Source organism: Gorilla gorilla, chromosome 13 (assembly GCF_029281585.2).
Source record: "Gorilla gorilla gorilla isolate KB3781 chromosome 13, NHGRI_mGorGor1-v2.1_pri, whole genome shotgun sequence".
Lineage (NCBI taxonomy): Eukaryota > Metazoa > Chordata > Mammalia > Primates > Hominidae > Gorilla > Gorilla gorilla.
The window spans coordinates 93635848-93650583 of NC_073237.2; the positions used below are offsets into that span (position 1 = coordinate 93635848).

At 50.6% G+C, this 14736-nt stretch overlaps 1 protein-coding gene across 4 annotated transcripts in view; it reads left to right on the forward strand.

Annotated features, from left to right (window-relative positions):
* The window catches only part of CCDC180 (coiled-coil domain containing 180), an 85219-nt gene that overhangs the window by 20916 nt on the left and 49567 nt on the right, over positions 1–14736 (forward strand). For 3 of the 4 annotated variants that reach the window (XM_019034036.4, XM_063696601.1, XM_055350017.2), the window contains 11 exons: positions 945–1054; positions 2101–2229; positions 2326–2436; positions 2559–2654; positions 4776–4939; positions 6170–6289; positions 7832–7911; positions 10533–10621; positions 11480–11602; positions 12718–12891; positions 14253–14368. In XM_019034036.4, coding sequence (XP_018889581.3) covers positions 945–1054; positions 2101–2229; positions 2326–2436; positions 2559–2654; positions 4776–4939; positions 6170–6289; positions 7832–7911; positions 10533–10621; positions 11480–11602; positions 12718–12891; positions 14253–14368 — 1312 coding nt within the window. The remainder of the gene's footprint in view (positions 1–944; positions 1055–2100; positions 2230–2325; positions 2437–2558; positions 2655–4775; positions 4940–6169; positions 6290–7831; positions 7912–10532; positions 10622–11479; positions 11603–12717; positions 12892–14252; positions 14369–14736) is intronic. The other variant, XM_055350018.2, reaches the window with a different exon arrangement.

Below are 14736 nucleotides of genomic sequence, written 5' to 3' on the forward strand. Positions count from 1 at the left end.
CTCCCACTGTGTTCCTCGGCTCAGCCACCTGGAGGGCATTCTCCCTGAGCATCTCAGCCAAGAGTCCTCCCCTGTGCAGACAGCTGGGGGAGGAGGGGAGCTGCCTGCATGGAGGGCAGTTACTGATGCAAAACAGGTGATTAAAGGATGCCACTCGTTTTCTTGCAGGTTCCCAACAGTATTTCTCATCTGCATTTTCTTCCTTCCTACTACATTGTCCTAGTTTGACCTTATCCTAATACAGAAACCTTTTTTCTTTATGATTAAAAAAGTAATACATGCTCACTGAAGAAAAACAAAGGAAGGAGAGAAAGAGAAAGTAAAACCTTCCCCTTCACCATGACACCTGTTCTTCTCCAAAGAGAGTCACCAGCCCCCACCCCAACCCACCCCCGGTTAACCCACGTGGTATCCGGCTTCCCACCTGGATAAAGAGGACAGCAGAGCATGTGGCAGGAGCACAGACCTGGAAGCAAGTGGCCCAGATCCCTGCTCAGCTGCTGGCCAACTTGGTTCTACAACCCCCCATGACTGAGTTTCCTCACGTGTGAAACGAGGCTAGGAATGGAAGCCACCTCTTGGCCTCAGCATGAAGACTAGCTGAGTTTGAACAATACCTACTATGCAGGAAGTGCTATGGAAGGAAGTGTTGGCAGTTACCATTTCTATATGTATTTGCTTCCATAGAACTTTTTTTAAAAAAAAATTCTGTGCATACTATTTTGGAACTTTTTCAGCTCTTAACTGTATATCTGAGGCCTCGGTCCCTCTAGCACTCATGAATCACTGTCGTCTTTTCCTTTTTCCTTAAGCGTCTGCCACCCTGACCTGGCTCTGGGGTCTACCTTCTGAGCCAGGCCTCGGTGTGCAGGGGCTGTCTGCCTGTGCTGCCTTTTCCTGAGAGCTCTGAAGGCAGCCTCATCACCTCTGTTGTTGCTCCGCAGTTCCTGAGAAGATAAGCACCAGCACCTTTCAAAGGCGAGCAGAACACAAGAGGAGGAGCTATGAGAGCACTCTGGCCAGCTTTCAGGAGGAGATTGCGCAGGTGGGAAAGGTGAGAATCCTCCCTCTCCCTTCTCTTCCCTTCCTGTGCCATTCCAAAGGTGGGTGTGTCATGGCTCCCAGCCTCCCTCCCCCTCTCCAGCAGAGAGGTCGTCAGGGGCTCACAGAGCCTTAGATGACATGGAACCCTCTCTGAGTGCCTGATGGCTTGTTTTGAGTGTTTGTGGGCACAGGTCCCCATAGTTCTTGGAAAAGCCCTACAGGTCATGTGTTGTTGTTACCCGTTTTGCAGTGAGGCTCAGAGAGTCTCACCTGACTTGGTGCATAAGGGCCCAAGTCAGAACTTCCCTCCAGGTCTGACGCCAAAGCCTAGCCTTCGGCCTCCCTGCTCAGTCCTTCTGATGAAGGGCAGAATGGCACACCCCTTGCTGATAGCCCAGCTCTGCTGGGCTCTTATGGACTGCCCCCCATTCAGCTCTCATTCCTCTCCAGAGACCTCATCCCTACACACACTGGTGTCTGGAATGTTCCGTAAACGAGACCAGCCTTTGCCCTTCTGGATTGCCCTGAGCCCCAGATTTCCATTTGTCCCCTTCTCCCTGAGTCTTCTCTGACCTGTGTTGTCCTGCCTTGGATTCCTGGAGCTGGCTCTGTGCCCAAAGCACCAAGAACAGGCTCTCCAGCCGTGTTTCTTCATACGTCCCAACTAGATGCCAGGTCTGCTTTCACCCTTGAGCTCTGTGGCTTTGGTGAAGCCATCTACCTGAGCCTCAGTTTCCTCATCTGAAGTAAACCTGGCATTCTTTCATTTGGCCACGTCTTTAATGAATATTTGTTGAGCGCCAACCGTAGGCTAGGCCCGATGTCAGCAGCCAATTCAAAGACTGTGATGAGGATCAAATGAGCCAAGAAGGAGGGCTCAGCGCAGAGCATGTGGCGTGGTTGTGAGCTGACTAGTGAGCCTCAACTCATTAGGTCTAGGCAATGATCATCATTTTTGAGATGGGACCATGCCTGGCACTTCCCCCATGACAGGGAAGGCTCCCTCCTTCCCAGGGGTGCTGATGCCTTGGCCATCATCCCCCTGGCCTGTTGCAGGAAATGGAACCTCTCATCGTGGACACAGGGGGACTTTTTTTGAAGAAGCTGACTGAGTCTGATGAAGAAATGAACCATCTCTTCCTAAAGGTGGAAAATGACACCAACCTTGAGGACTACACCATCCAAGTAGGGGTCCCTTCGTGGCTGGGCCTGCCCCACCCGGGTCCTGCTTCTTCCCTGCCTCCCACCGGCTCCTAGCCTGACCCAAACTTCTCTGCATAGGCCCTGCTGGAGCTGTGGGATAAGGTGGCCGGGCAGTTACTGCTCCGGAAGCAGGAGATTAAGGAGCTGGATGAGGCCCTGCACTCGCTGGAGTTCTCCCGAGCCGATAAAGTAAGTCAGCTGCAGGTGGGCTCTGTGGTGACTGTCACTTGCCGGGTTTATTAGGCATCCTTCTGTTTCCTTTTAGTTCTCCAGGAAATGAGCCACTAAGTATGGTGCCTTGTCATTTCTAGCTAAAAAGCGTGTTGAAGAAATATGCAGAAGTCATAGAGAAAACTTCCTACCTCATGCGGCCTAACGTGTACAGGCTGATAAATGAAGAAGCCATGGTGAGTGGTTTTCCTGTGCAGGGATCAGCCCATGGGAGAAGGGACAGGACCAGGAACCCAGGGCACCCCGAGCCTGGTGTCTGGTGTCTCAGGAATGGTGGGCTTCTCATCTATAACGTTTCTAAGGGGCTCAGGTGGGCCTCTGAGGTAGAGAAGCAGAGTCCTTGCTATTGTAGTCCTTGCTATCTCTCTTTTCAATAGAGATCTTTCTAAAGTACGTTTCATATTTCCCTGACATCTTGAACCAGGCACACCTAATATAGGGCTATCGTCTGGAGCGCTGGTGATGTTAATGAGCACCTACTAGGTCATGTCTCAGCAACTGTGTGCAATGCAATAGGCGCTACACTATGGAGTCATCATCGGGGGGCTACGGTGGTCTCAGGGTGGTTTCCACCTTCATGAGTGATCTTCTCTGCCTGCTATGTCTGGCTTTTCTGCCTCTTCTTGCCTCTCTTCCTACCAGTGGTCTGTGCCCATTGCTGAGCCTGCCTCTTGGCTCTATCCCCACTGCTTTCCCCTGTCCATGCCCCCAGCACCCCTCCCCACAGCTGCTTTCCTTGGGGTGGAAAACACAAAATTCAAGGTTGTTCATGATGTCTCCAAGGTCAGAGCAAAGTCTAACTCCTCTGCTGCTAGAGAGGACTCCTCTTTTGGCTGCCCAAAGGCACACTGTGGGTTTCCTGGTCTTGTGCAGTGAGCTGAGCTTGCTGGAAAAGGGGCCTCCTGGCAGCACAGTAGGCTGAAAAGAGGACAGTGTTTGGAATCACAGATGGGTCCAGCCCATGTCAGCTCCATGGCGACCCAGATAAAGCACAGGCAAGGAGTGAGCACAGACCTTTTCCACTGCCCAGATGTGGAAGCTTCTGAAATGACTCAGCCCCTGAGCCTGGAGCTTGCTGCGTCGTTAAATGAAGATAATATAGATGTTCCTCCACTTACGATAGGGTCACATCCCAGTATACTCATCATAAGTAGAAAATGTAGAAAGTCAAAAATGCATTTAACACCTTCATAAACCCATCATGAAGTTGAAAAATCATGTCAAGCCATCATAAGTCAGGCACTGCCTGTAATACCTGTCAGGACTTGTTGGGAGGATAATAAAAGAGGGTCCAGCTGTGGTAGCTGTCTTCTGAGATCAGGGAGGGCTCCTAAGTTGTGCACGTTTTATCCAATAGGAGAGTCAAGGATTTCAGTGTCCCGGATGTGTTTCACTGCTTCCTTTCCTTGTGCTTCTACTCATTATTACAACTTGCATTTGCTACTTGTTCTACCTGCATTTTTCTCATTTATTTTCACAAAATCCCTATGCTATAAATAGCATGAACCCCATCTTACGGCTGTGGATCTGTAGGTTGAGGAAATACTTGCCAGTGCCACCCAGCTAGGAAGTACAGCTAAATCAAGCCTCAGGCTCCACTGAAAAGCATTACTGGAATTTCTAGCCTCTGAGCTTGGCAGGGTTCTCACCCACTGCCCCAGCATACTGCCACCTCCCTGGAGGGCTTTGGGAAATGTGTGGAGGCATTTGGGGCCAGGGAGGATGGGGGAAGTTACTCTCATCTAAGCAGGGGCAAGTATGCTAAAGGGCAAAACAGTGCCATGCAATGGAGGATCATCCCACACCCATGCCAGGGGTGCCCAGGTGAGAAGCCATGGGAGGATTGCTGAAGAATGTTCTAGCTCTGGCCTCATTTTGCCATTGGGTCTCGGTTCTCCTAACAACCATATGTGGCTCGTCCCTGATGGCACGAGCACTCTGCTTTTGGAAGAAATTTATAAAAAAGAGTAAACACTTAGAGCTCACTGAGTGCCTGCCTCCTTTCACCTTCTTTAACAAACCATCTGAAGTGACCTTGGAGCTGAGCTGAAGCTCATGCAGTCAGGGTCTCTGGTTAAGCCTTCAAGGAAGACCCTTGTCCATGGCTACTCAGTGCCAGGAAGCTTCATCGAGTGCCCACTGACCCCTCAGTCCCCTTCAGGCCCTGCAACCGCCCCACTTGGCCCTCACCCTGCACCTCCCCTCTCCAGCCTCCCACTGCTCCTCTCTAACTGAGCCTTGCCCTGACCCGAGAGAGACCCTGCCCTGTCTAGAGCCCTGCCCATCTGTGACCACAGGTCATGAACTATGCCCTGCTGGGCAACCGGAAGGCCCTCGCCCAGCTGTTTGTCAACCTGATGGAGTCCACCCTGCAGCAGGAGCTGGACAGCCGCCACCGCTGGCAAGGCTTGGTGGACACCTGGAAGGCTCTCAAGAAGGAGGCCCTGCTGCAGAGTTTCAGGTCAGTGCCGCCCACGCAGCTCCTTCTCCAGCCCACCAGGGACTGGCAAAGGGTAGGGGCGGCATTCTCCCTCGCTTTTTGCCATTACTTAAAAATGCTGCTGTTTCTCTCTGCTCTTTTTAAAGTTAGAAATAGATAAAGGCATAAAGAATGAATTAAAAATCACCACTAATCTCTCCCCACAGTGAGAAGCACAGCAAATATTTTGGTATATTTTCTCCCAGGCTCTTTTAGATCCATACAGTATATGCAGTTTCATATTGTATTCATGAACCTTGCTTCATGACCATTCTCCGAGCTCCATACAGCTGGAAAACATTCATCCAATTATCTGTATAATTTCCACTCTTTATTATCACTCATAACCCTGTGGACACTGGGCCTGAACAAGTGGACATCCTTCAGGCAAACACTTCCCACCCTTGGGGAGCGTGTTTCCTCCCTCCCATGGGAGGAGGTGTGAAGAGAGGTCCCTTGTCCATGCTTCCTCTGCCAAGTGTCACTTTTGCTGTGGATGAAGGAAAAGTGTACCAAGGCCTACCTCCATCTTTCCTTTCCATGTGACCTTGACCAAGCCCTTGAACATTCGGAATCTGTCTCTTCCTATGCAAAACAGGCATCCTAGTGGACCTGTGACAGAGTTTCGGTGATCCAATCAGATACTGCATGAAAGTGCCTATCTGGGCCTGGCACCTGGAAGCTGTTATAAATGCCAAACATCATCAACAGTGATAGCAATGGCTGCCGTTTACTGGGCATTTCCCATAAGCCAAGCACAGTGCTAGGGGGCTTGCTTGCATCATTTTACTGAGTGCCCACAAGTGCCAATGAGAAAGGCACTATCATGAGTTCCATTTTACAGAAGAAGAAACTGAGGCTCAGAGTAGGAGAAGGACTTGACCAAAGTTACAGAGCAGGCAGGCGGTGGTCAGGACCCCATCAAATCTGAGCCTGCTGGTCTCATGCTGTTGGTGCCAGAGGTCCATTGACCTGACGATCCCTCCATTCTTTCCTCCATTCCTCCGTCCCCGCTTTCTCCCACCCACCCTCTCTCCCTCCTTTCTTTAGGGTCCTAGAGAAGATGCAAAGCCTGGGGAGGAAGGGGCTGGGGGTGGTGTTAGGGAAGGAGTGCTGGGGCTCTGAATGCTCTCACCATGGTTCTCTTTCCCTCTCTCACTCCTGCCCTGCTCCTCCTCTCCCCTTTATGGTGCCAACATGTCTGGCCACCAGTGAGTTCATGGCCAGTGAGAGTATCCATACTCCCCCGGCTGTGATGAAGGAGCTAGAGGTCATGCTGAAGACCCAGAACGTCCTGCAGCAAAGGCGGCTGAAACACCTCTGCACCATCTGGTATGGGCAGGAGGGGCGGCCCAGGAGGGGTGCTTCTTGGGGTGCAGTGAGGGAGGCAGAAGTGGCCTGCAGTCTGTCCCCCAAGGCATCCTTCAGACTAAGCAGACCAACTCCCAGCTCTCTGGCCCTGGGCTGGCCACCTGGACCATTTCAGCCCCACTCACAAGAAAGGCCATGGCCCATTTGCTGCAGGAAGAAACTTAGTGTAGCTGCCAAGCAACTTGAAAGAAACAATGAACGGGGGTGAGGAAGGAGCAGGCACAGATCAGAGCACGCAGGACCTGTGGCCAGGTGGAGGGGTTTGGACCTTTTTCTGAGGGCACTGGGGAGCAGAGTGGCTCCATGAGCTTTGCAGTTTGGAGGTATGTGTCAGAAGCATCTGACACTGGAGGCTGGAGGCACCTGTCGGAGGCTGTGGACACTCTCCTCAGATGTGGGTCCAACCAGCCCTGATTTCAATTTCATAAGAAAGCTATTCAGTGGGGTGCCCACTGAGTGTTCTAGATCCAGCTGGCCAGCCCAGGGCCAGAGAGCTGGGAGTTGGCCTGCTTAGTCTGAAGGTGAGGTGGGGGGAAGAAGCGCATTAGGAAAAATAGCTAATGCATGCTGGGCTTAATACCTAGGTGATGGGTTAATAGGTACAGCCAATCACCATGGCACACATTACCTATGTAACAAACCTGCACATCCTGCACATGTACCCTGGAACTTAAAATAAAAATAAAAATTTAAAAAAGAATTTGGTGTCCTTTTTTTAACTTTTATTTAAGATTCAGGGGTACATGTGCAGGTTTGTTATATAGGTAAATCACGTGTTGTGGGGTTTTGGTGTACAGATTATTCTGTCACCCAGGTAATAAGCATAGTACAAGATAGGTAGTTTTCCATCCTCTCCCTCCTTCCACCCTCCACCCTCAAGTAGGCCCCAGTGTCTGTTTTCTTCTTTATGCCCATATGTATTCAAAGTTTAGCTCCCACTTGTGAGAAGCTGTGGTATTTGGTTTCCTGTTCCTGTGTTAGTTCATGTAGGATAACGGCCTCCAGCTCCATCCATGCTGCTGCGAAGGCCATGATCTCATTCTTTTTTTATGACACTATTTTTAATGACTTCAGAAGAGGATTTGCTGTACTTAGTTTTCTACTGTTGATGTGAAGGTTTTTAAATCATCATGTGTGTTTATGAACAGCATTGTTAAGTGAACATCTTAATACATAAACTTTATGTGCATTCTATAATGCCATCTCAGATTAAGTCCCAGAAGGAGGCTTCCTTGGTCAAGGGATGTGAACAGTTTGTTTTTTCCCCTGGAAAAATTATGTTCTTTTCTTTTCTAAGCAACAAATTCATTACTTAGAATTTGTTAATTAAAAGACCTTTCAGCCAGGTCATGTTTTGGCACCAGGAAATCCCCAGCAGTTCCCTTTGTTCTTCAGTGTTTAAATCCATGATTTTCTGGAGCTATGTTCCTTGAAGATGCTACCCATTTTGGTGAGTAAACAGTTTGTTCCTGTGTGGCTTACTTGCCGTATCTTCCTTCCCAGTGACCTCCTGCCCCCCAGTTACAGCAAAACTCAGCTGACTGAGTGGCATTCTTCCCTCAACTCCCTGAACAAGGAGCTAGGTGAGTGACGTCTGCAGGACTCCACTTGCATTTCTCCAGAACTCTGTTTAAGCATTTGCTTTGCTGAAGCTCAGCCAAATGAGTGGCGCTGCCATCATGGGGAGGAGGGGTGGGGGTGTGGCGGGAAAAGTGAGCTCTGAGGGCTCAAAAGGCCCCCCTCCCTTCCAAGGCCTCCCCTCCTCAGTGCCCAGCCTGCAGCTACACTAGCCGCACCCTATGACCCCTGACCCCTGACCCCTGACCCAAGCATGGAGACAGAGAGATGGCTCTGATACCCTCTTTGAGGAAGGCCCCAAGAGTGTGAGGTGGAGCACATAGTATTGATGCCCAGCTCTGCTCCTCCCAGGCTGTGTGACCTTGGGAAAATCAGGGCCTCTGGTAGCCTCAATGTCCTCCTCTGTAAAATAGGGATGGCAAGAGGAGTAATAATGGTCCCTACTTGTGGGGTGGATGTCCAGTGGTAGTCCAGTGCCTGGCTTACACAGAGAGTCCTCAATCACAAATGGTGATGTTTCAAAATGCTCTATAATAAGGGCAGTCAGGCTGTAGCCTGTGTGCTGACTGCTGGTTTTGGAACTAAGTGTTGTTAGACCCCCAACTGCCTCGTTTGTTGATGTATTGTGTGGCCGTTTTCACTCTAAATGGCAGAGATGAAAGCAGATGGCCCCTGACTTAGGATGGTTCAATTTGGGACTTTTCGACTTCATGGTAGTGTGAAAGTGATACACATTCAGCAGAAACTGTACTTCAGATTTTGAATTTTGCTCTTTTTCTGGGGGCTATGGTGCCTGGATACGTGGTGTGATACTCCCTGGCAATGCTGGGCAATGGTGACAAGCTGCAGCTCCCAGTCAGCCCCCCACGATCATGAGGGTAAACAAGTGTACTCTGTTGCCAGATGATTTTGCCAAACTGTACGCTAATGTATGTTTTCTGAGCACATTTAAGGTAGACTAGGCTAAGCCATGATGTTTGGTAGGTTAGGTATATTAAATGCATTTTCAACTGAAGATATTTTCAGCTTATGGTGGATTTATTGGGACATAACCCCATTGTAAATAAAGGAACATCTGTAGTTACAACTGAGACTGTATGAGTTTGCCACGACTTGCTCTAGAAGATATGTAAAAAGTTTTTCATCTCCTTAGAGGATAACAGCAACCTAGTGAGGTCAGTGGTGTCATTGTCCTCTTGTAGTAAGAGAAGGGTTTAGTGGCACAGAGAGGTGAAGTATCCTGCCCAAGGTCACACAGCCAATGAAGTGTCACAGCTAGACTTAGCCTGGGTACTTTGGCTAGTAGTACCTGCCATTGCTTCTAGGGCTCTCAGGTTTATAATACTAAGAGTGTTTCTGTATGAGCCACAGGACCCTAAATAATAGCAATGGCTGCCATTCATTCAGTGCCTCCTACAGACAGGCATTGTGCTGGGCCCTGGCATTCAGTAGCTGGCTCTGCCCTCGGGCACTTCCAGTCCAGAGCAGAAGTCAGAGCAAGTAGGGAATGGACAGGTCCCCAGCCATGGGAGCCACAGTTAGGGACATAGCTGGTTCAGGATCGTGGAAACATTGACAAGGAAGTGATCAAGGAAGTGGTTGAGAACTGCAAGGGAGGTAAGAGTCAGCCAGGCCAAGTGGGAGGAGGCATTCCAAGCAGGGATAACAGTGTACAGGGCCCCGGAGGCAAGACAGGGCTGGGGCCTTTGGAAACAGGGAGGGGAGGCTGGAAGATGCAAAGCAGCTGGACTCTGCTGGCCACGTGGGCTGCATGTGGAAGTCTGGGCTTTATCCTGAGGAAAGTGGGAACTCAGTGGAAGGTTCTGAGCTGGGGGTGATGATGTCAGGGGGTGCAAATGGCCCAGAGGGATGCAGTAGTGGAAGCAGGGGGACTTGGGAGAGCCCATCACAGTGGCCTCACGGAAGGGTGTGGATACCTTGGCCTAGGAACTAGCCCTGGGGACAGGAAGAAGCAGATTTAGAGCTTCTTTTCATCAGTTCTAGCATCTGTCAACCCTCCCAGGTATCCTAAATCTACACCTAGCTGCCATCCCCCTGCCCTCCTCCCCAGCCCTGGACAAAGAACAACCACCACAAAATCTCTGTGTGGTCTTTCAGTTTCTAGAAATTGCCAGCAGCACTAAACCAGAGTTGCTTATCCTAGGCATCAGAGTCACACTGAGTTTATTATAAGCTGGGAAACTGAAGGGAGGAGAAATAGAGAAAATAAATAAAAAAGCAAGCTTCTGTGCATTCTGCTAGTGCATTCCGTTTTTCAGGGATGAACCACAGATAGGATCAGTAAATGCTCATTGATCTCCACTCTACTGGTTTACAGCTTGGTGCAGTTTCCCAAAAGGAATTTCACCAGCCCTGAAACCGAGTCAAGAGTTAGGGCCAGAATGGATTCAGAACAGATAATGACAAGCTCTTCATTTGACATCCTTATCTTGGGATGTCAGGAACTTTGTAAGGGGACACCAGCCCCTAATCTCAATCGGGACCACTGATCTTCACCTAAATAAATGTTGCTGTGGAGGCATTTTGCTCCTTTGCAAAGGGGACACTCCCCTTTCTAATCTTCTCTTCCTTCTGGACTGATTTGCTTTGTTTTCTGCCCATGGAGACACCTACCACGTGGACTGCATGATGCGGATCCGCCTGCTGTATGAGAAGACGTGGCAGGAGTGCCTGACGCATGTGCAGAATTGTAAGGTGGGCACCCTTCCTGCAGGCCTGAGAAGAGGAATCCTGGGCAGGACCTGAAGTGCCTTCCCTGGCCCCATACCCACTGCCTTCCCCTCCCCAGCTATGTCCCCACTTCACACCCACACACCCTTTAGCCTCCATCCAAGCTTTTCTTCCTCATGGAAGAAAATGGCATGGCTTCATAGCCCCAGTGCCAGGTGCTCACTGGCCTCTGGGTATTCTGAAGCTGTTCCTTCTGCCCAGATCCCCTCCCCAGCTATCCCTGCCATCTCTCAGGTTTTAACCCATCACCTCTTCCAGGAAGCCCATGTAAGATGAAGTGTGTGCTCTCAGATCACCTCAGACTTCACCCTTGACTCTGTCATACACAGCACTGGGTGTTGTTTATGAATGGAGGTCGTATCCTGGGGGTTATTGCAATGTGCCCCCTTCATAGATAGGCCTGGCCCCACTTTCCCCTCCACCCTGCCCACTGCATAACAGAGTGAGACAGTAAACTTGTTCCCAAACCCAAGCACGACTGTGACTTGTTCTCTGGGTTAGGGGAACTATTGAGTCAGAATGTCCCTTCCTGCCTCCTTGGTAAGACTGTAAGCGATGCCCCCACCCCCAAAGCTTAACTGTTGTGAAGCATGTTCGAGCTGAGAGCACCACTTGGGGAGCCTCCCGAGAGCTCCTGCATGCCTCTCCAGCCAGCTTGTGCCTGGCCCTCCAGACCCTAAGGGGAACAGAATTCATGGGGTGCAGGGCCCTTCACCTGGAGCTCAGGTCTGACTTGTGCAACGCTGAGGCCTGTAGGATGCAGTTGATGCCTGTGGGGACCTCAGTCCTAAGCCAGGCTCTGCCTTGTCCCACACACTCCAGAAGCAGCTGCTGGACTGGAAAGCCTTCACTGAGGAGGAGGCAGAGACCCTGGTGAACCAGTTCTTCTTCCAGATGGTGGGAGCGCTCCAGGGCAAGGTGGAGGAGGACCTGGAGCTCTTGGACGTGCGTGCTGGGGACTGTTCCACTGGGGAGCTGAGGTGGGGTTGGGAGTCCCCAGGGGTGCTGGGCTGTAGGGAGAGTCCAAGAACTCCAACTTGCATGTTCCTAGTGTGTCCACTCACCCTTGTCAGCCCCTCTCAGAGTAGCCCCCTTACGCTGGCCACTCCAAACTCACTCACCGGACTCCTCCCAGCCACCCACTGACATGGGTGCTGCACAGAACTCCATGCCATGAGCACTCCCTGGCCATTGTTGACCCTGGGCACTGAAGGGCTGTGGAGGCACAATAAGCCCCCAGCCCAAGACACGTGTTATCTTGAACCAGGGTTGGCTCATATTTTCTGTGAAGGGCCAGATGGTGACTATTTTAGGCTCTGTGGGCCATCAGGTCTCTGACGCACCTTGTCAGCTCCACCAGTGCCACACAAAAGCAGCCCTAGGCCATGCAGAAACAAATGGCATGGCTGTGTTCCAATAACTATTGATGGACACTGAAATTGGAATTGTATGTAATTTTCATCTCATTAAATATCTTCTTTTGATTATTTTCCAGCCATTTTAAAACTGGAATATCTGTGTGTAGCTCACAGGACCAAACAAAAACAGGTGGAGGGCCAAATTTAGTCTACAGGTGGCAGCTTGCCCACCCCTGGCCCAGATGAGGGCATAAGACACATACATTTTTTAAAAAGGTGGCTGGTGTGGAGGATTTCACAGCAGGTGTGGTGTTTGGCCCAGATGCCATGAGTGAGGGAACTCCACAGAAGGAAAGATGCCCAGACCAGCGTTGCTGTCGCCTCCTGAGTGCCCAGCCTGGTTTTTAGGAATGGCCCAAACTCCATCTTCTTCCTGTCAGAGACTTTTGTGGAGCATAGGATATGTCTAGAGATGGGACTTGAGGGTCAGCAAGACCAAGGGCAGGGCCTTGGGCAGACCTGAAACGCTGCCCTAGGGAGGGAGGACCAAGAGCACAGGTGTGGCCTAGAAGTTGACCTTGAGGGATGGTGTCTGGGCAATACTGTTCAGTCGTTAGAGACAGGGGGTCCCACAGGTGGGCCCTCTTCTTGGCCCTGGGACTGTCAGCCCTTAAGTCCCTTCTCTGGCCTCTGCCACTGCAGAAATCCTTCGAGACTCTGGCAGATCAGACAGAGTGGCAGAGTTTGCACCTCTTCAAGTATTTCGAGGAGGCGGTACAACTGTGGGAGGCACACCAGAGCAAGCTGTTGGTGCAGGAGCTGGAGCTGGAGAAGAGGATGGAGCAGCACCGGCAGAAGCACAGCCTGGAGAGCCAGGTGAGACCCACACCTGGGGCTCCATGTTTCACACCACAAACAGCAATGAACTCAAACAGATCCTTGACCCAAATGGAGAACCTTAAGCTATGAAATTTGTGCAGATGGGGACACTGAGGCTCACGTTGGTCATGGGATCAGATGGGAGTAGCAGAAATCTCCTGGAACCAAATGTGTCTCTAAGAGCGTGCATGAGAGACAGACAGATGGTTCAAGTGAGGAGACGATTAAAGGATGGTATCACGAATCACACACTTTATTGCCATTGAAAGAGAATTTTTTCATAGGTTCACAATGCTTAAAGAGGGGGAGAATAACATGAACCAACCTCAAAAGGAATACATCCACAGGGAGTAGACAAGGTACTTTAGGCACATTGTGAGCTGCAAAGCTATTAAAGTCTAGTTGTTCAATAAGGATGGATGCAGGCTTCCACGGGAAGTCTAATAAAAGCTTCAGGTATGCCTTTCTCTGTGCGGTTTCTCAGGAGAAACTGGCTTGCAAGCTAACACAGTGGACATCTGTGATGGCACATAGGTCCCTGGAAGCCAGAGGGTAGTGCCGATGCTGGTGGCATGGCTTCATAGCCCCAGTGCCTATCACAGCCTGAGCTCTCTCTCATTCAAAGAAGCCACTGACGGAGTGAAACCTGCCTCAGCCTAAGCTCTCGAAGTGTCAAACTCTTGAGTATTTCGAAGTCCAGTAGTTAAGGTTAACTCACATATGGGGGGCTGTTAAGGGTGACATCACATTCCCAAGGTGAGCGGGGGGAATAACTCCAAGTTCTCCTATATGGGGTCTGATAAGACATCACATTCTGAAAGAAAAAGGGGAAGACACTCCAAGTTCTTATTACAGACAAACGTGTCATTCATGTAGCAAACTCTGCACGTATTGGGAATCATTTCAAAGCTCCATAACTGGGGCAATCTCCTGCCTGCACAGGAGGTCAGCTGGCCCCTGCCTTGCCTGCTCTCACACAGTCCAGGAGGTGGGGGGACAAACTCAGCTTCTGATTTCAAGCACGACTGGTGAGAAGAAGAGCGAGGAGCAGGTGTAGTGCAGGCCTGACCAGGTGGGCGGGTGTGAGGGCCCTGTCTCCAGGGGGTCCCATCTGAGCTGGTTCCCCAGGGGTATGATGTGGGCAGGGAAGAACACTGCAGGCAGAGAAAAGTCTGGAGGGCTATAGTGGAGAGAGGGAGGGTGGTGGCAGATTGGGTACCCCATTTGTAGAAAGGAAGTCCTGGATCTGCTGAGGCACCTGGGCCTCAGTTCCAGCAGCAGGGTCCCTGCAGGTCACTTACACTCTGTGAGCACTGGAGGTCACATCTGCTTCCTCTTGTTATGGGGGTGGCTTCCAGGTGCAGGAAGCCCACCTCGATAGGCTCTTGGACCAACTGAGGCAGCACAGTGACAAAGAAACGCTGGCGTTTCACCTGGAAAAGGTCAAAGATTATCTGAAGAACATGAAATCCAGGTAGGCCAACCAGACTCCAAAAGGCAGGAAGGGATGGTCAGGAATTCATCTTCAAGGTCAAGGGCAGCCTGCCCAAGAGCCCAGGAGCCTGCCAGCTTAAGATGAAAATTGTGCCTCTCACTTTAGAAAGCATGTGGCCCTCTGCAGCTCTGCTTTCAGCCAACAAAGAAGCTTCCAGGGAGAATTTTTTAAAGTTTGTGGAGGGAGGTTTCAAAGCAATGCGGCTTAAGTTCAAGAACATGGGGCCTTCTTTTAAAAATTTAAAGATGTGGGTGGATCGCCTGAGGACAGGAGTTCAAGACCAAGCTGGCCAACATGGTGAAACCCCACCTCTACTAAAAATACAAGAATTAGCCAGGCGTGGTGGC